Source organism: Carlito syrichta, unplaced genomic scaffold (assembly GCF_000164805.1).
Source record: "Carlito syrichta isolate Samal-C Ts95f unplaced genomic scaffold, Tarsius_syrichta-2.0.1 Scaffold307975, whole genome shotgun sequence".
NCBI classification, from domain to species: Eukaryota; Metazoa; Chordata; class Mammalia; order Primates; family Tarsiidae; genus Carlito; species Carlito syrichta.
In genome coordinates this window covers 71091-98956 of record NW_007252071.1, presented here as the reverse complement: position 1 = coordinate 98956, position 27866 = coordinate 71091, and the positions used below count along the sequence as shown (strand labels likewise).

The following is a 27866-nucleotide window of genomic DNA, read 5'->3' as shown; positions in this document are numbered from 1 at the left end:
TTGAGAAGATATCAGTTACAAATTGTTTCTATATCATTTTTATTTTCTTTGTAATAAATAGAAATCAGGAAAAATATTAGAAGTTATTTTTGCCAGCTTTAGGACAATTAGAGTGAGAAGTAGAAGCTGGCCACATGTTTATTCTAACAATGCTTTTCTAACCACACAGGGGATATTCCATGATCCCTTCTCGACACACTGCTTGAAATGATAGCATTGATGTATTTGCACTGTATCCCAATTTACACATAAATTCAAGGGTATTTTCTGTTTTTACATATTGTTTGTCACTTTTCTCTTCCAACTGTATGTTATTTTTATTAATGATTTCTTCAGATATTATACATGGATCTGGAAGTAGAAAAAAACAAAATTCATTAATTAACAATCACAATTTCACCTTTTATCATCTTATAAAACCACCTCCTTATGATTTGTTTAGAAAATCCAAATAGATAACTTTATTAACTTACATGACATTGTGTTTAGCATTTTGCAAGTATAAGCTCTTTATTTTTTAATTTTTTTAACTTTAAAAAATCTTTTATTTTAAAATTGTGGGGTACATATCAGAGTTAGGTATACAAATATTCACTGTGCAGGTACACTTGCTGATGAGGTGTGCCCCCCTTCCCCAGGCAGATTTCGACTACTGTCAATCCCACCTCCCCATCCCCCCTCCCCTCTGCAGTTTCCCACTACTGTCAATCCTTTTCTTATAGTATTGCAGTAGTTGTTCAAGGTCTACTTATGAGTGAGAACATGTGATACTCAGTTCTTTGTTTCTGTGAAAGATCACTTAGTATTAGAGACTCTAATTCCATCCAGGTTGCTGCAAAGTTCATGATTTTGTTCTTCTTTATGGCTGCGTAATATTCCATTGTGTATATGTACCACATTTTTTAATCCAGTCTTCTTTTGATGGGCAGCATGGTTGTTTCCATGTTTGGCAGCATTGTGAGCAGTGCTGCGATAAACATACATGTGCAGGTATCCTTTTTATAGGGTGTTTTGAATTCTTCCAGGTATATTCCCAGTAGGTAGATTGCAGGGTCAGATGGAAGGTCGATTTTTAGAACTTTTAGGAATCACCACACTGTTTTCCACAGAGGCTGTACTCCTGCCAACAGTTTAGAAGGATTCCTTTTTTGCCACATCTTCTCCAGCATCTGTTATTTTTTTAGTTATTGATGATGGCCATTCTGACTGGAATTAGGTGGTATCTCAGTGTAGTTTTAATTTGCATCTCTTTGATGACTGAACATTTTCTCATGTATCTGTTGGTTGCTCGTATGTCTTCTTTTGAGAGCTGTCTATTCATATCTTTTGCCCACTTTGCAATGGGGCTGTTTTTTTTTTCTTTCTTTCCAGCACGTTTGAGTTCCTTGTAGATCCTAGATGTTAGGCCTTAGTCAGACATGGAGTTGGCAAATATTTTATCCCAGTCTGTGGGCTGTCTCCCTGCTCTCTTGATGGTTTCTTTGGCTTTGCACAAGCTTGTCAGTTTGATGAGGTCCCACTTGTCTATCTTATATCTTATGGCCTGGGGCACTTCTGGTTTTTATTAGGAATTGGTTGCCAGTTCCAACTTCCATAAGGGTTTCTGCTGCATTTTCTAGGGTTCTTATAGTTTGAGGTTTTACATTTAGATATCTGATCCATTTAGAATTGATTTTTGTGTACGGGGATAGGTAGGTATCCTGTTTCAATCTTCTGTATGTGGTCAGCCAGTTTCCCAGCACCAATTATTGAATAGGTTCTCCTCTCCCCAGTGGTAGGTGGTGGAGGGTTTGTCAAAGATGAGTTGGTTGAGAAATTGAGGTTTTGCTTCTGGAATCTCAATTCTATTCCATTGGTCTATATGCCAGTTCTTGTACCAATACCAGGCTGTTTTGATCATTGTAGTTTTATAATAAAGTTTAAAGTCTGGGAGTGTGATACTTCCTGTTTTGTTTTTGTTTTTTTGCTGAGGATTGTTTTGGCTATTCTTGGTCATTTATGTTTCCTTATGAATTCATGTATTGTTGTTTCTAGGTCTGAGAAGGATGTTGCTGGTAATTTGATGGGGATTGCATTAAATATGTAGATTACCTTAGGTAGAATGGACATCTTAACTATGTTGATTCTTCCAATCCATGAGCATGGGATATTTTTCCACTTGTTTGTGTCATCTTTGATTTCTTTGAGCAGTGTTTTGTAGTTTTCATTGTAAAGATCTTTCACATGTCTGGTTAGGAAGATGCCAAGGTATTTCATTTTTTGTGGCTATTGTGAATGGAATTGTGCTTTTTATTTGGGTTTCTGCTTGCTTATTATTGGTGTATAGAAATGTGATTGTTTTTTGCATATTTATTTTATACCCTGAGACTTTGCCAAAGTCCTTTATCAGTGTAAGGAGGTTTTTGATAGATTCTCTTGGGTTTTCAAGGTACACAATCAGGTCATCTGCAAAGAGAGATAACTTGACTTCCTCTTTTCCTATTTGGATACACCTGATTGCCTTCTCTTCTCTGATTGCTCTAGCCAGGACTTCCAAAACCAAGTTGAACAGGAGGGGTGAGAGTGGGCATCCTTGTCTTGTTCCAATTTTCAGGGGAAATGGTTCCAATTTCTGTCTGTTTAGCAGTGTGCTGGCTGTGGGTTTCTCACAGATGGTTCTTACTATTTTGAGGTATGTTCCACCTATGCCTAGATGTTTGAGGGTTTTTTATCAAAAAGGGGTGCTGGATTTTGTCGAAAGTTTTTTCTGTATCTAATGATATAATTATGTGGTTTTTGTTTTTACATCTGTTAATGTATTTAATTACATTTATGGTCTTACTATTGTTGAACCAACCTTGTATCTCAGGGATGAAGCCTACTTGGTCATGCTGGATGATTTTTGAGAAGTGTTGTTGAATCTGGTTTGCTAGGATCTTGTTGGGAATTTTAGCATCTATGTTCATCTAGAATATTGACCTATAATTCTCTTTCTTTATTGGGACTTTACCTGGCTTGGGTATCAATGTGATGTTAGCTTCGTAAAATGATTTGGGGAGTATTCCATCTTCCTCAATCACCTGGAATGCTTTCAATAGGATTGGTATCAATTCCTCCTTATATGTTTTGTAGAATTCTGCTGTAAAGCCATCTGGTCTAGGGCTTTTTTTGTAGGTAGTTTTCTTATGACATAAACAATTTCCTTGATTGTTATTGGCCTATTTAGGGTCTCAATTTCATCTTGTTTCAACCTAGGGAGGTTGTGTGATGTCAGAAAGTCCTCCATTTGCTTTAGGTTTTCAAGTTTGTTTTCATACAAGTGTACTTAGTAGTCTCTGATAATCTTTTGTATTTCTTCAGGGTCAGATGTGACTTCATCTTTTGTGTTTCTGATTGTATTTATTTGAGTTTTTTCTCTCTTTTACTTTGTCAGTCCAGCTAGGGGACCATCACTCTTGCTTACCCTTTCAATGAACTGACTTTTTATTTCATTGATTTTTTCATATTATCTTTTCTTCTTCTATGTCCCGGGTTTGGGTTTTTATCTTGTGATCTGGGTTCTTCTGCTGAAGTTAGGGTTTTAATGATCTTGCTTTTCCAGCTTCCTTAGGTGTCTTGTTAGGCTGTTAACTTGTGATCTTTCCATTTTCTTCATGTGCATTTGTAGAGATATGAATTCACCTCTTACTATTGCTTTCATGGCATCCCAGAGATTTTGGTAAGATGTTTCTTCATTTTCATTTGTTTCCAGGTATCTTTTTAATCTCTTTTGATTTCCATGTTGACCTAGGAGTTGCTTAGAATCATGCAGTTTAGTGTCTATGTCATTGTGGGTTTTGGAGGAACTTTGTTGGTGTTGATATTTATTTTTATTCCACTGTGGTCTGAGAAGGTGCACAGCAAAATTTCAGTTTTATGAAATGTGTTTACGATTGATTTATGGCCAAGGTTGTAGTCTATCTTAGAGTATGTTCCATTGTGGTGATGAGTAGAATGTATATTCTATGGTCATTGGGTGGACTTTTCTATAGGTATCAATTAAGTCCATATGGTCAAGAGTCACATTGAGGTTCCGGATCTCCTTTCTGATTTTTTGTCCTGATGATCTGACTAGGGTTGTGAGTGGGTATTAAAGTTCCCAATTATGATAGTGTTAGAGTCAATGTCATTTTTAAGTTTACCTAGAAGCTGCTTTATGACAGTTGGTGCTCCAATGTTGGGTGCATATATGTTTAGGATGGATAGTTCTTTGTTGATGGATTGAACCTTTTATCATTATGTAGTGACCTTCTAAATCTTTTAAAATTTTTGATAGTTTAAAGAGTATTTTGTCTGATATTAGATTGCAACTCCTGCTTTCTTTTGTGTTCCAGTCACCTGAAATTTTCTTTCCCATCCTTTTACCTTGAGTCTATGAATGTCCCTTCTGTTCAAGTGAGTCTCTTGGAGACATTACATTGTTACTTCATGATCTTTTATCCATTTTGCCATTCCATGTCTTTTCAGTGGTGCATTTAGTCCATTTATATTCAGGCTAATTATTGTAATGTGAGAGTATATTCTTGTTATAAGGTTCTTACTGATTTGTATTTGTTCTGTTTGCTGTCTTTCTTTTGATTTTGGGTTTTTTTGTGTGTTTTCAATTTTTTTCTTGCACTCTTGTGAAGGACGTTGCCATTCTTTTTTCCTTTTCTACTGTGCTTAAGACTTTCTTAAGTGTTTCTTTCTTTTTTTTTTTGAGTTGGAGTCTCACTCTGTCACCCAGACTGGAGTGCAGTGGCCGCTCCTGGCCACCACAGCCTCGACCTGCTGGGCTCCGGCGACCCTTCCGCCTCAGCCTTCCGAGTAGCCGGAATTTCAGGCATGCGATACCAAGCCTGGCTGATTTTTTGATTTATTGTAGAGATGAGGTCTCGCTGCCCAGGCGGGTCTCGAACCTGCGGGCTCAGGCAATCCACTCACCTCAGCCTCCCAAAGGTGCAGGATTACAGGCTGAGCCACCGAGCCCGGCTTCTTAAGTGTTTCTTATAGAGGTGGTCTAGAGGCAGCGTAAGATCTTAGGGATTGAATGTCGGGGAACGATTTTACTTCTCCCTCTTGATGAAGTTTAGCTTAGCTGGGTATGTTATTCTTGGTTGAAATTGTTAATCTTTGGGAAATTTGAAGATTGGGCACCATGCTTTCCTAGCCTGAAGTGTTTCTATAGATAAATCTGCTGTTATTCTAATTGGTCGTCTCCAGTAGGTAGTCTGACCTTTTTCTCTTACTGGCTTTAGAATTTTTTCTTTTATACCTACTTTGTTTAGCTAATTATTATGTGTCTGGGAGTTGGTCTTCTCATTTGTTGTCTTGCAGGGGTTCTCTGAATCTCTTGTGTTTGAATTTTCACATCACTGATGAGATGATGGAAGTTTTCTTGAATGATTTCATGGAATGTTTGTTCCAGGGTTGTCTCTATCTCTCTTTCTGCTTCAGGAAGTCCAGTTACTCTAAAGTTCAGCCTCTTGGTGGTTTTGTTCTGTCTTGTTAAGTTTCTTTTCTATGTTTTTGACAGTTTGAGTTAGTTTTATATTTTGGTCCTGAAGCTCTGAGATCCTTTCTTCTGCTTTGCTAATTCTGATTATTAGTTTGTTATTTATTTCAATCACATTATTCTTTACTGCTATTATCTCAGTTATCAACTCCTTCCTGTTTTCTTCTTTTCTCTCCTCAATTCTTTTTATTCTCTCTATTAATGTTTTGACATCATGTCTGGGTTTGTAGTATGTGACCAGTCATTTTGTGGTGCTTCATTGTTTATGTTTCAAAGTCTATTTTCTCATTGTCTAACCTCCCAAGGGGTCTGTGTGAGACCTGTATTCTTATTTTGGTTTTTCTTCATTTGTGTAGATTTTCCTCCCCACTTTTTCCTCCCCCTTCTTTAATTCTTTGTTCAGGGATGGTGGGGTTGCTTTTACTTCTGTTTGCTCAATCTCCTATCTTCCTCATGTGAATCCTCTGACTTTGTTCAGTTCTAAAGCTGGACTGTGGGTTGGGGGCTCTACTGTTTTGCAGTTTTGAGATTTAGTTGAGGTGGGAGCTGTGATTCAACATCTATCTGCAGATCCCAATATCCACTGACAGGTGTATGGGTACCCTGGAACCCCCTTCCCACTGTCTTACAATCTGTCCATGCAGTGGAGGTGTAAGCTTGCTCCCTGAAAGCAAAATGAGGTATTTAAAAAAAGGAAAATAATGGAACTGGGAAGGAGAGGGAAAAGAGGAAGATGGAGAGAGAGAAGAGTAAGAGGGATGACAGACAAGTATTCCAACTAACAAATGAAAAGAGACACAAAGACAGAAAAGAGTAAAAAAAAAACCCTAAAACATACACTCATACACACAAGCTAACCAGCCTCTCCCTATTGACAATTCCCCTACACAAGCAGGAGGTCTAAAGAAGAAAAGAAAAATTAGTAAAATAACAGAAACAAGGAAAGTATGAAAACATTATTAAAAACAGAGAGAAGAGAGAAAAAAGTAAAACATAAAACAAAAATGAGCAAAACAAAGAGTAAAAATTAAAAAAAGCAAAAACAACAAATCAAGCTTGCTCTGAGATCGTTCCTGTGAACTTCCTTTCAGCTCTGATCTCTAGCTCTCATTGGAGACTGGTAGGGTTGCTCACAGCTAGGGTCAGATATCCCAGGCTTGCTGTGGAAGGAGGGTGGATCAGATCTGGATTCAGTTGACTTGCTGCCCTTCAGGTCTGCCACTCAGATCTGACCTGTTTCTGATCTAGCATGGGGGAGGGTCTTCTGTCTCTTCCCTTTTGATGCGATTACCTCAGGTCCCAAGTTGGAGGCTGGGCAGAGCTGTGTGGAGTTGGGCGGGGTGATGCAGGTCTCTGCCTGGTCCTGGGACAGAAAATTTCTGCAGTGCACCTCTTTACTGGGCATGGATCTCCTCCCTGTGACTCCCCAATCCTCTCTTCACTGATCGAACTCCAGGCTTCAACTGATCTCTCGTCCTGCCATTGCTGGGATTGAGCTGGAGGAGGCGGGATGTGAGACAACTGGGTGCTGTAGGTCAGCATGCTGCGGGGGAAGCTTGGGGTGGGGGAAGAAGCCTGGAATTCCTCAGGGCTGGGAGCTGAGGGATGTGACAGAGGTGCAGTGTGTGTGACTGGCTGTAGCAGCCACCTTTTGCAGTGATGGTGGTGGCAGTGACGGCAATGCATTGTGTGTGACCAGCTGCAGCAGCCACTTTTTGCAGAGGTGGTGGTGGCAGTGGCTGTGGCACATGGAACTGGCTGCAGCAGCCACCTTTTGCAGACACATTCACAGTCCGACCTGTCCCATCGCCATCTTGCCCAAGTATAAGCTCTTTAAATCCATATAACTTCTACATCAAGCAGCTGTTCCTATTTCATACACTAGAAAACTGAGGTAAAGTGGGGTTCAGTTACACTTCCCCAAGGTCACCCCGTTCCTCAGGTGGAACTGATGAATGTAGACCCTGACAGTCTCTCCAGACCCTAGACTCTTCATTTCTAATACATGTTGTGTCCACACTAGTGACTTCATTGATTAAAAAGGATTATATAAACATGTTCTATTAGGGTTATGGTTTTTCATCCTCCTTTTCCTATTCAACTAGCAGTGAGCACAAACACTTCAAATTTACCCAAATTTGCTAGTTTAAATCTTTTATATTTTCCCTTATGTCCACAATATAGAAAGAACTATAGAAAGGAATAATTTAATAAATAGTCATCTATTAAAATGAGACTATATATACATATATATCCATATCTATCAATTATCTTTCTATATATCATTATCTATGCTCTGTATCTATCTTCTTCTTAATCTGTCATCTACCTATCTATCATCTATATCTTGATCATTTTCATTTTCTATGGTAAAGCTGTATGTATCAGCACACAGAGTGAATATGAATCCTAACTTGATCATGAAGAAATTACTCATTGTGTCTTCACCTGTAAAATCAGTAAGCTAATGTTACCATTCACAGAAGGATTTTCTTTTAGAGACATTAGGAGTTTCAAGTTTATAGCTATTACAATGTGACTGTAAGCAATATTTTCATATCACTTTTCCACCATCTTTAAGCTTTTGCCTATATTTATATTGGGTTGCTATTGCATTTGAGAAATTTTTACATAATTAGACTTTTAGTTTTTGAGATATCATTGACTCCTCTTTCTATTCTTTTGACTCAAGTATTTTCTATTTTAGTCTAGTCCTTATTTTGACATTAATATGTCTTTGGTAATTTTCCAGAATCCTTCAGACTCTTACCTAAATAAACTTCTTAAAATAGTACTTCTTAAAATAGACTTCTAAAACTGAAAAGTTTTAAAGAACTCTTCAGTATATTCAGGGGCTATTTAATATCCAATATATAAATTATATGAGATCTACATTCTTCTTCAAACATATTTTTCAGAACTTTCTTAAGTGTACTGTCACAGGGAAGATTTTTCCTCACTGCTTTAATATGTCATATGTATGTGTAATATTATACATGATGTTGCCTTTTTCCCTAGAATACTCTACTTGAATGCTCTTTGCTTCTTTAGATTTAAGAACTTAAAATAAAACTTTGCCTCTGCCATAGAATTGATTTTCTGTCCTCAGGCAGTTATAATTTCCTATTCTTGATTCCTAGAAAAGGTAATCTTTTTGCTCTGAAACACATCTTAGGATTCACCATCTCCTAAGTCAATCATATATAAGACTCAGAATTTATCTCTGGAACTTCGCTATTTTTCCTATGAAATCTAGTGTGGAGATATTTCTGGACTATTTTGACTTGGAGATATTAATTTTCCTCTTCAGATTTGCCACTTGCATAGTTTGGAGTCCAGACTTAGATATGATCTCCTAAAGAAGTGGACACATAAATAGGAGACAATAACTGCAGTTTGATTCACAGCAGGGTCAGCCAAAATGTCAGCATCATCAGTCAGTGTAAAAGATAAAATGTAGCAAAATCTGAAAGGAAAAGAGTCACATCACAGAAAGGAACTGTTGGTATTATGCTATATTTAGAAACTCAAACACTTAAAAAACTTACAAACTTTGAGTTTAAGAACTATGGTAGGAAACGGTTGTCTGATCAACAGGGCCTTTCAGTTTTCTACTTCATAAATAGTAGAGTCTTGTTAAACATGGTTCTGGTTTTGTTGCTGTTGCCATTATGATTGCTATCTGTATTCTTTTATTTGTATCACTTCAGGTTGGTAGAACTTGGGAGACAGAATACTGAAATGCATATGTTACTGACTTGGAAGTTACCTAGCATATTCATTTTGATTCTGATATGAAGGGAGAGGAGATGAAGGTAAAAATGGGAAATTGGTGAGTTTTGGAAGTGGTGGAAATTTCCATTAATTTCTTTCTTGCTTGCTAGATATACTGGCAAAATACAGCTAGAAAAAATAGAGCAAGGACTTATCAATGTTAACCAGCTTTGTGTTCTACCAGAAAACCTTTTAGTTTTTGAGTAGAATCTCAGATAATGACTCACAGTTTCTTGAAATAATGTTTTCCAAACCCTCTTTAAAAATGCTTTATATGGCACAACCCCTTCGGATCCCCTCTCGCTGAGGGAGATTTTCTGTTCTCTCAATAAATCCTGCTTTCTCAAAAAAAAAAAAAAGAAAGAAAGAAAAAAAAAATGCCATATAAAAAAGTGTCAATAATATGAAAATGGTTTTGACTTGGAGATATTAATTTTCCTCTTGTTAAACTGATATACCATCTGTTGTTAAACTGATATACCATATTTCATATGTGAGTAATACATGGGTGTTATTCTTGAAGATTTATAGGGTCATAAGCAAATTGAGGTCTCTGAAAATTCTTATTTATAGAAACTTTGCCATTGTTTGCATAAAAATATTCTAAGCTTATAACTTTATGTATTAATATTTGAAAGTCATTCAACAGAATAACTGTTTGTGAACACAATTTGAATGTAATAACCTATGAAAATCTACTATAAACAGGCAAATAGCAAACTTATTCCTCTGCTTTTCTCAGCATCTAAAAGAATAAAACTTATCTATGTATTTTGGTGGTTCTGACCACTTTCCATTGCTACATGTTACATATTTAAAACCCCGATGTTAATAGTAGGACTGGCATTGGTACTCAAGTTTTGACTGTGGAGGATACACTTTTAATGGGAAAGAAGTGACATCCCCATTACTAATAGGTGGCAGAGACCCAAACTTTTCTGTAAAATCTTTAAAAAAGCATTTTGTGAAGAAAAATGAACAATTTTTACTGAAAACTATCTATATACAGTCTCTTAATGTACTATTAACTCTGTATTATTTGATTTCTGAGAAAGACATTTTGCGTTGTTAACCTTATTTTTAAAAAATGTGTCAGAATGACGCACACTCAAGCAAAGACTATAGATAGATGATAGATAGATAGACAGACAGATATAAAGAAATAACTAAATAAAAATACTTACGATAGCATGGCAAATGGGACCAACCATCTTCACCACATACTATGGAACCTGTGGTGTTTCCAGTTTTGGTTTCCTATCCATCACAGCATTCATAGTCCAATATGTCATTGAGCATAAACCTTGTGCCATTACTTTTGATTCTAGAATTCTCACAAAATGGCATATCACAAAATTCTAAAGCAAAATAAAATTGATGATTTAATTTTCATGCTGTATCATGTACAACTCAACTGACAAAGTATCATTGTAGGAACAAAGTTTACCAGTCTGTGCTAATAAACTGAATAGAATGAAAAATAATCTGACAATCCAGTGCTTTTTTGTGCTAAAATAAGGAAAAATATATTTTTATATATATAATCTTTCTTATCATTCAAAACTTATGGATGTACATATTTTTAAGAACATTTAGTCAAATCTAGTTTTACTTGTGAGCATGTCATTGGTTGTTATTCAAGTATTCTATTATAGTGTTTTGATATTATTATTTTAAAGATGATAAAACTTTGTGAATTTAAGAGTTAACATACCTATTTAGGTACCAGATTTACTAACATTAAAGGTGTAATATGCTACAGCAAAATTTCACTAATTGATATACAATCCATAAACATTTATAAAGTATCCTCTTTCCTCAAAGCAGAGTAAAAAAATGAATTGCAAAATGTACAGGTTTTTCTTTATATAGAGCCCATGATAAACATAGAAATGGAAAACAGCATTCTAAAAATGTAGGACTTGATATCTTATAGCCCCAAAATTTCAGAGTGACTTTGAGAAAATCACTTTGTAACTATTGCTGTTTTTTTGTTTGTTTTTTTACTAAGTTTAGTGTTTTGAGATTCATTGGTATTGCATTATGTACCAGTAGTTCCTTCCATTTTATCAGATGGCTAAAAATAGTTGACTTGGACCCTTAAAAATGGAGTGAATTTTGAAGTATATACATTACATAATAATATCTCTGTTAAAAATACGCCAAACCATTTATCTTAAATAATCTTTATGAATGTACAAAGAAGAGAGAGAAAAGTATCAAATTTTGACAGTGAAAGGTTATACTCATATTGTCATCTTATGTAAAAGTTCAGCCCGTTTTTGAGTAAGAAATTTGTTGGTTAATATAAAGTTTATAAACATTCCCAGCTCCATACTTCAGCCCACTCCTTCCCTTCACCTATTTTTCCTATACTGTATGACAGGCAGAAATAATATTTAGAGTTGGACCTTCTCAGTAGTATCATTGATACACATTATTAAGATCGAATTCTTCTAATATGATGCCATCAAAAACTCAGATTGAAGCATCAATTTCTTATTTGCATGTACATTTTTATTTGTGTGAGCAAGGAATCAAATACAAGGAGTTTTTTAAGATACAAAGAGAAAAGTAGAAAGTTTTAATTTATAATTAAATCCATTTTGCTGATATTCCCATAAAACTTCCTAACTAATCTTTAGATAATGGGATTGCTTTTATGTAAAGGCAAATTGAATTCAATGAGATGGAATGACCCTCTTCTTATTAGTAATTACCCTAAAAATAAAGACTTAATTCAGAACAATATGTTAAATTCTATTCGAAGTATTTACATCTCTTTACTTGTAAAAGTATTTTCTTTATTTTTAAGTAAACACTATCATCCTGAAATAGAGAAAAATGGTTAACAGAAACTGAATAGCAATATAATGTCACTTAATAATGGACATCAATTGAGTTGACCATCCACTTTGCATACATTTAATGAATACTGAAGTCTTTCCACCAGTGGTTGCCTATCCTGGTTTATATGTACATGATGTTTCTTTATTTAAAGAATAAATACAATAAAATTCAGAAAATAAATCCCTTTTTAATTTTAGATCTGATTTTGAGTATGTTCCTAAAGGAGAAAAGATAGAGAAGATGTAAATATTTGTTTAATAATTATTTTATAGGAGAAAAAATGTAAAAAAGAAATTTTTACCATGAAAATTCAAACATTTGTTAGTGAGTTGATAAAAGCAAAAGTGGAGTTTCCTAGCTATCCATGTTCTTGTGACAGTGAAAATAAATTATCTAGGCATTTCCAAATAAAATACTGAAAACACAAGGAAAGGTAGAATAAAAGAAAGGAAAAGACTGTACCAAAAGAGCCTTGGCATACTTTGGGTAATTCAGATCTAATAGACATTAGATATTAATAATGTTTAATATTTTAAAAATATTAATGTTTAATAATAATGTTTAATAATAATGTTTAATTTTTTTTGGAAAATTTTCTGGCTGCTTTGTAATAACCTGAATCATCTTTGTACTATTAGGGAGTCCTAGAGCTCATTTAGTCAGTTCCCATTTTCCAGGTAAATATATCTCACACAATATCACTATAGGTGCAGAGGTAATCTTGTAAATCCTTTGGCTCCAGGAATTTGGTATGATTACCATGGCAAGTGGGTGCCTAAGCCCATATAGATCTAGCATTTGGAGGAGATGTGGAAATATAAGTAGAAAAAACAAAATAGCAAAAACAAGTTATATTTCTAATAAAAAGAAATGTAAATTGAATAATTTTGTTGTATAAAAGAAGAAATCATATTAAATATGATTTATATTTATAATATAGCATTACTCATAATCGTTAATTTTCTGGTCTATTCTTGCTTTTGTTTTTTTTTCCTGTGAATTTCCCTCAAACTCTAAACTATAAGGTTAAGTGTTTCTTGTAAACAGTTTTATTTTCAATACCTATAAATGTGCTTGACCTACAATAATGTGTATTAGGTAAACTAATGATAAATAGAGTTGGTGCATGTGGGAGCAGAAAAAGAGTTTTTCTTTAAATGCTTAGGCTGTTCTTTAGGTGCTTAGGCTGTTGTTTTGTAAATTGCAAACAACACACACAAACAAGTTTGAGAGTCCTCTCTACCTAAAACATGAAAGTCTATAATTTGTTATTAGAGTTTTACTTTATAACAACAGAACATTAACTATAAAAATATATGTTATACAGTTATGAGAGATATATGAATGATCTTTGGGCAAGTATTGTATTCATTTTGTAATTAATGCTAAAATTTCATTACTTAAATCAACACATTTAGCATGGTTTCAATATAAATACTAAAACCATGCTGTTTTGGTTTTTTTAATATGTAATTTATTTAAAATTACTTTGCAATATTCATGACATATTTCTATTGTTACTTGATTTCATTAAGTAATCAAATCCATTTATTACATGGAAATTTGTGAAGTCACATCTGAAGTTGAAAACTAGGTATGCTGCAGTTTTAAGGAAAAAAAAGACTTCATACATTCAGCTTCAGAGTTGGTATACAAAACTTTTCACAGTTAAAAGCCTAGGTTTAGAAAATCATAAATATATGAAATTTCAGAGCAGTTCATCTAGAAAGAGGAGACCAGCCATTCTCTGTACATGTAATTGTGGTCTGATCATTTGGAAAGATGGTAGCCAGGATAGCAGGACAATTTTTTTTTTTTTTGAGTTGGAGTCTCACTGTCACCCAGACTGGAGTGCAGTGGCTGTTCCCGGCCACCTCAGTCTCAACCTGCTGGGCTCCGGTGATCCTTCCGCCTGGGCCTTCCAAGTAGCTGGAACTACAGGCGTGCGCTACCACGTCGGGCTAATTTTTTTGTTTTTGATTTGTTGTAGAGATGAGGTCTTGCCAAGTTGCCCAGGCGGGTCTCGAACCCGGGGGCTCAGGCAATCCGCTCACCTCGGCCTCCCAAAGCACTGGGATTAAAGGCTGAGCCACCGAGCCTGGCCAGCAGGAAATTTTTATAGACTGACCAGCAGGAAATTTTTATAGACTGACCTTGCATGTATGTTTCTCCAGATCTTGGGAAATGTTCGTATTCAAAATAATGGGAAGTATATCATCCTAAGAACCGTAAAAATAACAAACAGATAAAAGTAAATGGACACATAAATTTGGTCAAAATAGTACATTGAAATTATCTTACAATATTTAACTAAGACTGTATAAATATCCTAAAATGATGTATAACTTAAGAAAAACTAAAGCTACTACCAAATGTGTGTAAAAAAATGAATTATCACATTCAATGTTACTTATTTTTAATTTTTATAATTAAAGTATCTATAAATTATATAGGTATTCTTGTGAAGTCTTTATATTTATTAATAATTTGATTTTCATGAAGAGTTCCTCACAATAGAAAATACTTATTTTGATCTTTTTGCATGGACAACTCTTCCCATGGCCATATTTTTTGTAAGACCTAATTGTAATTGCTTATGTGCTCTCCTCTCTACAGTCTCTGGAAGTTTTATACATACATAGTTGTGAAGAGGTGTACTACAGAGACACAGAACTGCTGGAGATCATCCATCCTGTGTGCAAGTAACTTGACCCCAGGAACTTCCTGAAGCAAGCACATAATTTTGATCATGCTTATACCAGTAATATTTTCCAATAACTACTGGAAAGCATAGACTATACTCATCCTCATAAAGTAGTGTTTTATTTTTAGAAAATTACAAGGTTTCACTTGCAATGAAAAACAAAAATAGTATGAACAAAATTTTACTTTAATGAACAGATTAGAGATGGATTTTTCAAGGATGAATTATATTTTCTTATTAGTATAATTACACTCATTAAATTAGGGATTTTAGAAGAAAAGTTACAGAATTCAGATGACTGAAGTATGTGAGGAGATGTTTGCTAGTGAAGGTGAAATTTTGTCTTGTGGGTCACATGATGAGCAAACTTCTAGAAAGTCTTTCCAGGGAGAGAATTGCACACCCATTTAACATATTCCTCTTGAATACGTATGTCCCATCCCTGATTGATTTGGTGAGCTTTCTAGTTGAGAGACAAAGTTGCTGATTTTACCACTCAGCTCTCTGTCTCCTTTTTCTTTCCATCAGAAATCAGAGTACCGCCTTTTCTTCTCAGACCAACTCAATGAAAGGTTCAGCAATTTTGGCAGATACTTTTTAAATTAAATTATTTTAAAAGTTTTTCTATTTATTGGAGGCAATGTAAGAAATATTAAAAAACCTGAAAATTTTCCATTGATCACATAGAAAAATGACATTGTTATTCATGTCACAAACCAGTTATAGATGTTTTCCATTCTTTACTTAAAAGAAAATGAAATGAAATATTTCTTAATATATAAATACCTAATGGTATGATACACATTTTACTGTTTATTTCTAATTTTAATTAGAAAATAAATGTTGTGATGAGTCATGTAAAATATTTTGTCAATATAATTACAGTTTATTTAGTTATTTTTATATATTAAATAATTTTGGCATATGTGTTTAAGTTCTATGTTATTATAAGGCTTCTAAATAATACTTCCAGAAAATTTCCTATTTTAATGAGATGATTTTGAGAAGTAACTTAGTACTTTTAACACAAGAATAGAATTAGTTTTTCTTAGATATATGTTCTTTTTCAAGAAATCTTATACTACATATGAAAGGGTCCAACATATATACTACACACAAACACACATACACACACAATATTCCCTACCATCTTCACATTTCTTTAGATTACTGATTCATTTTTTCTTTTTGATCAGGAAAGTTCTCAAGCAGTTTCTAAAGACTTGTGTAGATTATAGCCTGAATTCTTGTTTATCTTAAATGGCTTTATTCAACAAAAATTTGTGAATAACTTTTCTATGTAGAGATTCTTGTCCTGCAGTCCATATTTGTCCTCCCCAAGATTTTTCTTCCACTTTTTTGAAGTTTAAGTGCTCATTTAGTGTCATTTCTTGCAAATAACATTCAAATTATTCTGTTTGTGGGGTATAAATCCTCAACAAATCGTGTCTTTGCTGTATTCTAAATTAAGCTCTGTCACTTTTATTTGCTACAGTCAAAAACTGTTTTGTCATATGGAACAAATGGTGAATGATTTCTCTTTAAGACTTACCTTGAATTTATTAATTTATTTCTTTTTTGCTTGATTAGAAAAATATTTTCATGTAGCTTCTACAGATTAGTCATATAGATTATAAAGGCTAAATCTTTGTTTATTCTAGACTTTTTTCCTTTATACAGACTTGAAATGCTCTTCTTTCTAGATAGAGTTTCTTGGCCCACAGCCCATATTGCTCATCACTGATATTGTTTTTTACCCGTTTTTTTTTTTTACAACTTCCAAAGTTGGACTTAATATCCTTTTGTAGTTTCATTCCTTTTAAGTTGCATTCTGTTTTTTCCCCCTCCACTGCTTTTTGGAAATTTGTATTATTTTCTCTTTGTCCTTGAATTTTGCAAGTTTACTCATAGTACATCAAGACGTGTCACTTAACATCAGTTTCACATTGGGCAAGTTTGAGTCTTGGATTTGAAGGAAGTGAATCGTAAAAAATTCAATTAAACTGCTCATAAAAACATAGGTGTTTGAACTCTGGTGACTTAATTTCAGAACATCTATGATTATCGATCTCATTATAATGTTTCCTAGAATATAAATAAAATAATCCACTGAGATTTTTTTTCAAAAAATCAAAAGGAAGCACAATTAAAAGTAGATATCATTATTATCACAGGCTTGAGACCCTTTACTTATTTTCTTTTTCATTAGATGCATTCAAATCTGTTTTAATTTTTTCTACACTGTTATTCTCTGGAGCAAGTATAATATTCCATATGTGATCTGATCAGCACTGAGATCAGCCCAATTTAGAGCAGCCTCCTTGTACTTTTTATGCTTCTATTGTAGTGGCCAAGAGTTCGATCCGAGAGACCACCAAGAGCCAATTTAGATGTAAAATTAAAAGAGTCTTTATTTGTAAGCTTGAGCCTGGACCTCTGTTGCCAACTGCCGCAGCGGAGTGCATCCAGAGGTTCCGACTTTCCTAGGTCGACGACTTTTATTGTGGTTACAGAGGGGAGGGAGTTTGGTAGAGGTTTTTCAGACTTGTCATTATTTGATTGGATGACAGCTATTAGTGGTTACCACATATGGATGGGATTGGCCCACCTCATTTAAACTAACCTCAAGCTGACCACGGTCTGTTAACTGGGGAAGTTGTTGAAACATCTGGAATTTTAGGTAACCCTTCATTATTGCCTGATTGGTTGTTGCTAAGGGGTGGTATGTGGTAAGGGGAAGGGTTGAAGCCTAGGCTATAATTTTGTGGTTTTTCCTGTAACTGAAACTGCAAGCAGCTGCAAGTCACACTCTGGCTGAAAACTGAAAAGCTAAAATGGCTGTTTTATTGTTTATTAGCTGATTACAAAAAAATGTTATATGTTATGCTTTCAGCTTAAACCCGTGATAATTGCTATGGTTCTCACCCTCTCATTCCCCCCTTGTCATGAAAGGGGGGTGAATCTAATCTTGGATTCTTGGGGCTAGATTGTCTAGGGGTACCTGTTTGTACTGCTGTCTGAGGACCATAAGTTGTACAGTGCTGACTCTAGCCTTTATAAAGGCTACTAACTTATTCAGGATGTATGGACCAAAAGTGAGCAACAATAGGATAATTAGTAAGGGTCCCGCTATAGTGGACAGCAGGGTAGTTAGCCACGGGGAATGATTGAACCAACTTTTAAACCACCCTTGTCTCTGTTTCTGTTCTAACTTTCGTTTGGCTAAGCCTTCTTGGACTTTAGCCATGGATTTCTTAAGGACACCTGAATGATCTGCATAAAAGCAGTACTTGCCGGGCTTGGTGGCTCAGCCTGTAATCCTGTGCCTTTGGGAGGCTGAGGTGAGTGGATTGCCTGAGCCCGCGGGTTCGAGACCGGACTGGGCAGCGAGACCTCATCTCTACAATAAATCAAAAAATCAGCTGGGCATGGTAGCGCGCACCTGTAGTTCCAGCTACTCGGAAGGCTGAGGCGGAAGGATCGCCGGAACCCAGCAGGTTGAGGCTGTGGTGGCCGGGAGCAGCCACTGCACTCCAGTCTGGGTGACAGAGTGAGACTCTGACTCAAAAAAAAAAAAAAAAAAAAGCAGTACTCTTTTCCCAGTGTGGCACACAGTCCACCCTGATGTAGGAAAACTAAGTCTAGTCTCCTACGGTTCTGCAAGACTACTTTAGATAAGGAGGTTAAAGAATCCTGGAGGTGAGAGATGGAGGTTTTTATTTTTTTAATGTCCTAGAGCTGTGGCAGCCCTAAGGCCGTCATACTGGCAGCTCTGTGTTGTTAGGGAGGCTATCCCCGTCCCTGTGCCCGCCAGTCCGAGTCCAAAGAGGACTGCCAGGGTTATGGCAGTGACTGGCTCCCTCCTTTTTCTCTGGTGGGTATGGGTGGCATACCACCGGAGTATGTCTTCATCAGTGTGGTAGAGGATTTTAGGGAGCAGTTGGACTAACACACAAAAACCCCCCTGGGTTTGGTTTAGGACCCGTCCGTGGAAACAAGGAGTTAGGCCCGTGGTACAGGCCCACCAGGTGTCCTCGGGGGCCAAGTGATAGTCTAAACTGGTTATAGGCAATGTGACATTGCATAGGGACTGAAATTTTGGTGTGGGACGGCCTATGCATAATCCTTGGCCTGTTATCAATTGGAGAGAGAGACCTTGAGTTGTCGGCTGCTATCTACAGGAACTGGAATTATGCTTAGTTGTATGATTTTCCATTACTGCGATCTCTTTATAATATGGGGGCTGGATGTTATAGCATAACCAGCAGGACTGAGTAAATTTAGGCTTGGTGGTATTTAGGAACGTATAAGCTTGGGTGAGTAATTTCCATAGTGGATGTATGGGAGGTCCATGTATGGGTTGTGGGTTGGACCGAATCATGGAATTTGTCTGTCTAGATGAGTTTGTTGTAGTCTCTGTAGTTAATGTGTGGTGGCAGCGGTTTGGGGTCAGGGACAAGTATTGGGTTAGTTCCTATAGCCGTATGGGGGCTCTGAACTATTGTTAATTTTATTTTAAAGGTAGTTTCGGGATCCCCAGCTCCGGCACTGTATACTCTGAGTTCCCATACTTTTCCCATTTCCCATTTTCGAGCATTTTTGTCTTTTTTGGTGAAGCTTATTATTATGGGGTTACAGAGTTTACCTTGGGTAGGATTGTATCGTTTATGGAAGTTGGGAGTACCGGCCCTTTGTATCTGTATTAAGTCACTGGGCTTGGCAGGGCTCCAGTTTATGAACCCCGTGGTGACACAGGACCAGCTAGGACAATAATACTGAGTAGGGTTGTTATAGTTTTTATCTCTATCATGCCCCGGACACACATAAAAATACCAGTACCTGCTGCTAGTGCCTCCCTGGGTTAGCTTTCATTGCATAGCAGCAGTGGGGTAGAAGTGGGTTAGATCCCCGGTTATGATTGGAAACTATGTGTGTGGGGGGGTCATGTTTGAAGCTTGCCAAATGATGTTATTAGTGGAAAGGTCTATAACCTGCCAGGTTAAGTTTACGGGTTGGTGGGGATTGTGGGCTGCCCAGAGGGATTCTATCCCTATTATGAAGAAGCAGAAGAAGAGGAAGTGTGACTCAGTCTTAGCTTTAGAGGATTGTCCTTGTCCAGTTGGCTGTTCCATTTGGGTGTGTAGTCTTTCAGCACAGCAGGGGTGTCAGCGAGTTTGACGTGGGTGTGGTGTATCCAAGATGCAATACCTTTCACCTTCAGGCAGTGGGGATGGACAGGATCACGACATATGGTCCTTTCCACCGTGGCTGCAGAGTCTCGTGTTGATGTCGTTGGATGTACACCCAGTCTCCTGGTTGGTAGTTGTGGGGAGTTGGTGGTGGTCCGGTCTCATAAAGGGTTTTCAGTCTGGGCCACACCTGCTCGTGGACCCTTTGCAGAGTTTGGAGGGAAAAAAGTTTTTGATCATCTATGTCTATTAAGAGTTCTGTTTTTAGGTTAGGTATGACTGGTGGAGGCACACCAAACATAATTTCAAAAGGAGTAAACCCTAGCTTATAGGGTGAGTTGTGCACCCTTTATAGTGCGAAGGGAAGGAGAGTCACCCAGTCCCAGCCAGTCTCCTGGACTAATTTAGTTAAGGTCTCTTTTAGGGTTCTGTTCATTTTTTTCTACCTGTCTTGAACTCTGGGGCCTATATGCACAATGTAATTTTTAATCCGCCCCCAGTGCCTGGGCCACCCCTTGCATTACCTTAAAGATGAAGCTGGGGCCGTTGTCCTACCCGATTTGGACCGGGAAACCATACCTGGGCATCAGATCTTTTAAGAGTTTCTTGGCCACCACCCGTGCAGTTTTGTTTTTGGTGGGGAATGACTCAGTCCATCCTGAAAAAGTGTCTATGAATACTAGTAAATACTTGTACCCGTATTTTCCTGGTTTTATCTCAGTAAAGTCCACTTTCCAGTATGTTCCTGGTCAGTTCCCTCGAAGTCTGGTCCCCGGGTTTTGTTTGGGGTTAGTTGTGTTGACAACCTGACAAATTTGACATTGGTTTATAATTTGTTCAACCATCCGTCGAACATTGGGCATAACTATGTTTGCATGGTGTATTAATTTTTTCATTTTTCTAACCCCCATGTGGGTGTTTCTGTGCATCTTTATTAGCAGCTGTTGACCTAGCTGTTCTGGAAGGATGACATCCCACTTGTGGGTGTCTTTATCCTAGTGTTGGATCTATCACCAGCCGTCTGAAAACATAGTTCCAGGTTGTCCATCTATCCATTTTAAATCTTCCTCTGTAGAGTTTGGGCTTTCCGGCAGATCCAGGGGCCCAGGGTCTGGCAGCGTGGTCATTAAGACATGGTCCACAGAAAGGGCTGCCTTTTTGGCCTCAGCGTCTGCCAACCGGTTCCCTTGTGAAATTGGCGTGTTTTCTTTTTGATGCCCTGGGCAATGCATTATGGTCAGGGCTTTGGGTAACCAGAGTGTCTGTAGTAACTCAAGGATTTTAGTCTTATTTTTGATAGTTTTGCCCTCTGCCGTTAAGAGCCCCCTCTCCTTGTAAATGGCTCCATGGATATGGGCAGTTGTAAAAGCATATCTGTTGTTAGTATAGATATTTATTTTCTGCCCTTTCCCTATGACTAGGGCCTTTGTGAGGGCAATGAGCTCAGCTCGCTGTGCTGAGGTCCTGGCCGCAAGCGGCGCTATCCATAAAGTCTCAGTCTCTGTAGTTACTGCTGCCCCAGCATACCTGGTTCCGCCCTGCACGAAGCTGCTGCTGTCCGTGTACCAAGTCTCTTTGGCATCAGCTAAGGGCCGATTCGGAAGATCTTCCCGCATTCCATGGACTTGCGCCAGGATGTCTTGGCAGTCATGCAGGTGACCTCCCTTATTCTGGTCGGGTGGTAGGGTGACTGGATTCAGAGTAGCCAGAGCCTGGAACAGGATTCTGACTGGGTTTAAAAGGAGGCTTTAATAATGAGTTAGCCGGGCATTACTTATCCACCTGTCGGGTGGTTGCTTTAGGATTTTTTTAATAGCATGAGGGGTGGTGACATGTAGCTCTCTTCCCATGGCAATTTTGTCAGCATCCTTGACCATAGTGGCAACCGCTACAATGATTTGCAGGCATGGGGGCCACCCGGCAGCCATGGGGTCTAGCCTTTTGTACAGGTATGTCACTGGCCTCTTCCATGGTCCTATCTGCTGTAACAGTACTCTTTTGGCTATTCCCTTGATTCATCAACAAACAAGAAAAAGGTTTTAGTCAGATCTGGCAGTCTCAAAGCTAGGGCTGATACTAGTGCTTGTTCAAGAGTTTTGAAAGATCTGTTCATGTCTTCTGTCCATGTGAGGTCGGACCTGTTTTTGGTGGCCTCATATAAGGGCCGGGCGAGCTCAGCAAACCCAGGAATCCATAGACGGCAGAAGCCAGCCGATCCCAAGAATTCACGTACCTGCCGTACATTTTGTGGCCGTGGAATCCTGAGTACCTTCTCCTTCCAGGCGTCTGATAGCCATCTCTGCCCGTCCTTCAGTTTGTAGCCCAGGTAGCTATTTCAGTTTTGCAGATCTGAGCCTTTTTGGCCGAGATCTGATAGCCTAGAACAACCCAGTGCTTGCAACAGATCTCTGGTGCCTTCCAGGCACGCGTCCCGGTCTTCGGCAGCTAACAAAATGTCATCCACGTACTGTAACAGGGTTAGATTGGGGTGTTTAGTACGGAACTCACCCAGGTCTTCATGTAAGGCCTCATCGAAGATGGTGGGAGAATTTTTGAATCCTTGAGGAAGCCGGGTCCAGGTGAGCTGCCCGCTGATACCTTTTTCTGGGTCCAGCCATTCAAAGGCAAAGATGTCCTGGCTCCGTGGGACCAACGGCAGGCTGAAAAAGGCATCTTTCAAATCTAACACCGTATACCAAACTTTGCTTGGAGCCAGGGCGGTGAGGAGGGTATAGAGGTTAGGGACCATGGGGTGTATGTCCATTACCCGGTGGTTTACTTCCCGCAAGTCCTGAACAGGCCGGTAGTCGGTCGAGTTGGGCTTTCGTACTGGCAATAAGGGTGTGTTCCATACGGACTGACAGGGTCACAATATTCCTTTGTCCAGCAGCCGTCGTATATGGGGGGTTATCCCATTTCGTGCCTCCACGGGGATTGGATACTGCCAGACCCGGGCCGGGTCCACTCCGGGTTTTAATTTCACGAACACTGCTGGCCTGTGTTTGACCAACCTTATTCCCCCAGTCTCTGCCCATGCTAGGGGAATTTCCTGGAGCCAGTCCTGAATTTCCGATGTTATTTTTGAGTTAGGAGTTTGACATAGTCTGTATTCATCTTCTAATTTAGTAGTCAGAATTTGTAATGGGCGCCCAGCTGAATCCTTTACTGTTGCCCCTTCAGAACAGTAAGCTGGGCAGAAGCTGAGGTCCGCATTTACTTTGGTTAATAGATCTCTCCCGAATAAAGGGTACGGGCAGTCGGGGATAGCTAAGAACTCATGGGTGACCATGCCAGTACTCAAATTCACTGTTCGTTTAGTGGTCCAGGGTGCCAGTTTTAACCCATTAACTCCTTGCACCCATGAGATCTTAATTGAGAGGGGACCTTGTGGCATCAGTAGCACAGATCACTACACTCCTGAATCCACATGGAAAGTTACGGGTTTCCCCCCTACCTCTAAGGTTACCCGGGGCTCAGGGGGGACTCTGAGCCCTGACCTCCCTATTCAGTTACAAGTACAGTCACTTTGTTCTCAGGACCGGGAGGGCGCTTTGGGCAGTTCTTTATGTAGTTCCCCTCTTCCTTGCAGTAGGCACACTGATTCTTCCCTAGCTTGGGGCGGTCTGGCTGCGGATTCCCCAGTTTGTTGCCTGGCTCAGTAGTCAGCTTCTTTAGCCGCTTTTGCTTTTCGTTGGGGTCCTGGGTAGTGGCGGCTAAGAGGATCTTGGCCAGCCCCTTGGTTTGCTGCTCACTATGTCTTCACTCTTCCAGACTTTTTCTATTGTTATAGACTTTCTCTGCCACTTCCAGCAAATCCTGTAAACGTTTTCCCCCTAATCTCTCCACTTTCTGCAGTTTTTTTTTTTTTTTTTTTTTTTTTTTTATGTCTGGTGCTGCCTGATTAATGAACGCCATGATCACAGCCGCTTTAGTTTTGGGCACTTTTGGATCCATTGGAGTGTATTGACAGAAGGCTTCCATAATACGCTCCAAAAATGTGACTGGGCTCTCGTCCCTATCCTGCCTTATGTTATACACTTTAGCCAAATTAGTGGGCTTGCGAGTAGCCGCCCAGAGACCTGCCATCAGAGCCTGGTGGTAGACCCGGAGTTTCTCCTTACCTTCTGCTGTGTTAAAGTCCTATCCAGGTCGGGAAAGAGGGAAGGCTGCATTTATTAGATCAGGGTTGGTGGTGGGCTGTCCGTCGATTTCTGGAACTAGTTTCCGGGCCTCCGTCTGGATTTTCTCTTTCTCCTCAGTGGTGAATAACACCTGTAACAGCATCTGGCAATGATCCCAGGTAGGCTGATGGGTAAAGAGAACGCTTTTCAGCAAATTAATCAGCCCCCTAGGATTCTCAGAGAAAGTAGTGGTTTGTGTTTTCCAGTTGTATAGATCACTAGTGGAAAATGGCCAGTGATGCATAGGCTGGTTCCCGGTCTCATCCTGGGGCCCAGCCACCCTGAGTGGCAAGATTACCGTGGAGTCGGCAGGGCCCACTCCAGGACCAGCCACCCGGGCGACCCTCCTTCGGTCCCGTGGCTGGTCGGTCCGCCTCCCCTTCCTGCCTCCTTTCCCTGGCCGCTCCAGGGACCGCTTCTGCAGCAGCGGCTTGGGGCTGCGGCGCAGGTGGGGCTGAGGGTTCTGGGGGAACTGACTGGTATAGGGGGGAAAAATTATCTCCTCCACATTATAGTCAGGGAGAATGGGGTAAAAGTGGTTCTTTGGAGACTTATGGAAGGGGTTTGGCTTCTCCCGAGGCTGCGATGACTCACTCTCCGGAGGCTCCATTCCCTTCTCCTGCAGAGTGAGCACTCTCAACGCTTTGGTTGGGGTAGGAAGGTAGACTTTTACCCAAGGGGGAGGGGACTCCACTATGTCTTGCCAGACCAGTACATAAGGTAGTTGGTCCGGGTGTCCCTGGGAGCCTCTTTGGAGGATGACATTCTTGCCCTGCAAGAGAACACTCGTTAGAAAAGTTCCTTCTTGTGGCCAGCCCACGTTGAAGGCAGGCCACTCAGAAGCGCACAATTCCGAATTTCTTTTTGTGTATTTCCACAGTCAGATTGGGCGCCCTTTCCTTCACGTCTGAAAAATGATCAGTCATGAGAGTTAACGGCGTGGTCTGTGCCTGTCCCATTTCACTTGTCAATACTAACGTCACAACGAACACCACCAACAAGACAAACGGGAAAACGACAAGGGGCAAACAGTAGCGGCCCCCAAATGTAGTGGCCAAGAGTTCGATCCGAGAGACCACCAAGAGCCAATTTCAATGTGAAATTAAGAGAGTCTTTATTTGTAAGCTCGAGCCTGGACCTCTGTTGCCAACCACTGCAGCAGAGTGCATCCAGAGGTCCCGACTTTCCTAGGCAGGCGACTTTTATTGTGGTTACAGAGGGGAGGGAGCTTGGTGGGGGTTTTTCAGACTTGTCATTATTTGATTGGATGACAGCTATCAGTGGTTACCACATATGGATGGGATTGGCCCACCTCATTTAAACTAACCTCAAGCTGACCACGGTCTGTTAACTGGGGAAGTTGTTGAGACATCTGGAATTTTAGGTAACCCTTCATTAGTGCCTGATTGGTTGTTGCTGAGGGGTGGTATGTGGTAAGGGGAAGGGTTGAGGCCTAGGCTATAATTTTGCGGTTTTTCCTGTAACTGAAACTGCAAGCAGCTGCAAGTCACACTCTGGCTGAAAATTAAAAAGCTAAAATGGCTGTTTTATTGTTTATTAGCTGATTACAAAAAAATGTTATATGTTATGCTTTCAGCTTAAGCCCGTGATAATTGTTATGGTTCTTGCCCTCTCACTACCAGTGTAGGTTATAGCCTCACTAGCAGTTTTGGTGGTTCTATCATGGTGCTGACTGAAACTGATCTTAAAATTTATTAAAATATTGACTAATTTTTATATCTGTTGTTAATCTGTTTGTACTAGCACAGCTGAGTCCTTTGACCCAAATACAGGATCTTACAGTTATCACTTCTAAAATTAATACTGTTAGATTCAACCTAGCACATAGGATTCTTTTTGAATTACTAATCTCTCTTAATGTGGTTTTACAATTATCAGTTGCTGTACAATTTCAGTTGTGAATTTATATTGCATTTTTCCTAAGTCATTAAACTATGTGAATACACAAAAGAGTAATGGAGCTTTAGAACAAAGTCCTGCAACTGATAGTCAGATAAGTTTATTTAACAAAATTTCAAACTATTTGGTAAACCATCTAACCTGACAATTTTGCCATCTAGTTCACAAAAATTCCAGAAGTTTCCTTGTAGAATACTGCTGCTGAGGATCAAAGATTGAAAGATTCAGTTCATTCAAAAAATATTTGGGTTTGTATACCTTTTTCATAAACCAACCATAAAATAATTATATATTTTCCTTGTTGTTCTTATGCACAGTAAAATTGGTTTCACAGTGATAATTGGTACCTTTTTTAGAAACCCATGCTTTGAAAAATTTATTTGGAATATTGCCTGAAGTTAACACTGAAGTCATTAAATGTTTGTTTCTTTCATGAAATATCCACTTTAAGTGTGATATACATTCACAATGCATTGCAAGATAGGAAAAAAAGGAATATGATTGTAGAGAAAGAAAAAACGGAAAAGGGGGCAAAGGAACCATCCTAGAAATAAACTACTCTGCATGTTTCAGTGGCATTTTGCTACATTTGATAGTTTGGGGAATGACCATAAATTTTTCACATTCTGTCCTCCAAATAGTGAGCCTGATTCCCCTTCCTTTGGTGTATGCTGATATGCTGATCTTAACTGACTCACTTCAAAAAGCGGATATGGCTAAGGTGAGAGAGTGTAAGTAGGTCATACATGATACTAAGGTTTCTACTTCATTCTCCAGGATCTCCATTCCTAAAGAAAGTTAACAGACATTTAAACGACCCATAGAGAGGAAAATGTAATAACGTACTAAATAAGCCATAAGAGTGAGTCATGTTGGAAGCAGATCCTCCAACCCAGCCAAATTGTTAGGGGACAGCAGCCGGGAACAACTTTCTGACGTCACAAGAAGAGAGTCTGACACAGAACTACCCAGCTAACTTATTCCCAAATGCCTGACCCATAAATTATGTGATAATATAAAGTTCCATTGTCTTAAGCACACATTTTTTTAAAGGGAGATATGTTACACAACCTTACCTAACTGATATGAGAGGTGTTAGAGACAACTGATCTTGGCCAATGTTTTATTTCAGATATTGAGGGAATATATATATATGTATATATACATACACACACACAAACACACATACTATTCAGAGCTGCCAAAACTTAAAAGACTTTTAGTTTTTAAAAATGTGTTATTAATCCTGCTTAGAAAAGCAAAGAAGTCCTCTAAAGATTCTACATTACTGATACCATAGTATATATTTATTGTGCTCTCATTTTTTGTGTGTTTGAAAGAAAGTCATTTCAGATTTTTAAAGTCAGTCAATATATGATTGACACTTACAGGTACATCTTGGAGCAGGAAACCAGTCACTATGTGTACATTTTGCCTTCCTTCCCTGGGCTGAAGGATACAAGCCATTTTTACACTCATGTGTGACTTCATCTTCAATTCTGTGCTTTTCCTTTACAGTTGTGTAGATACCATTTAGAATATAGGGAGGATCACATGTTTCTTCTGACAAGAAAAAGGATATTAGAAGTCATTAGTCATTAAAAGTAATAAGATACATTCTTACTACTGTAAAAATGCAAGTAACAAGGACAGTCAGAGTAGGGACCTATCAGTGTTAACCATCTTCATATTTACCGGGAAGTCTTTCAGGTGTTCAAATAGAATCTTAGATAGTG

The 27866-nt window shown here is 38.6% G+C and overlaps 1 protein-coding gene across 1 annotated transcript; it reads right to left on the bottom strand.

Moving 5' to 3' along the window:
- Nucleotides 1-157: 157 nt before the first annotated feature.
- LOC103267125 (complement factor H-related protein 4-like) lies at nt 158-27597 on the bottom strand. Its single transcript, XM_021715867.1, is given in 8 exon segments — nt 158-351; nt 8884-8978; nt 10047-10233; nt 10471-10644; nt 12171-12353; nt 14795-14942; nt 24509-24982; nt 27520-27597. Coding segments are annotated over 8 exon segments (1533 nt in total).
- Nucleotides 27598-27866: the final 269 nt, after the last annotated feature.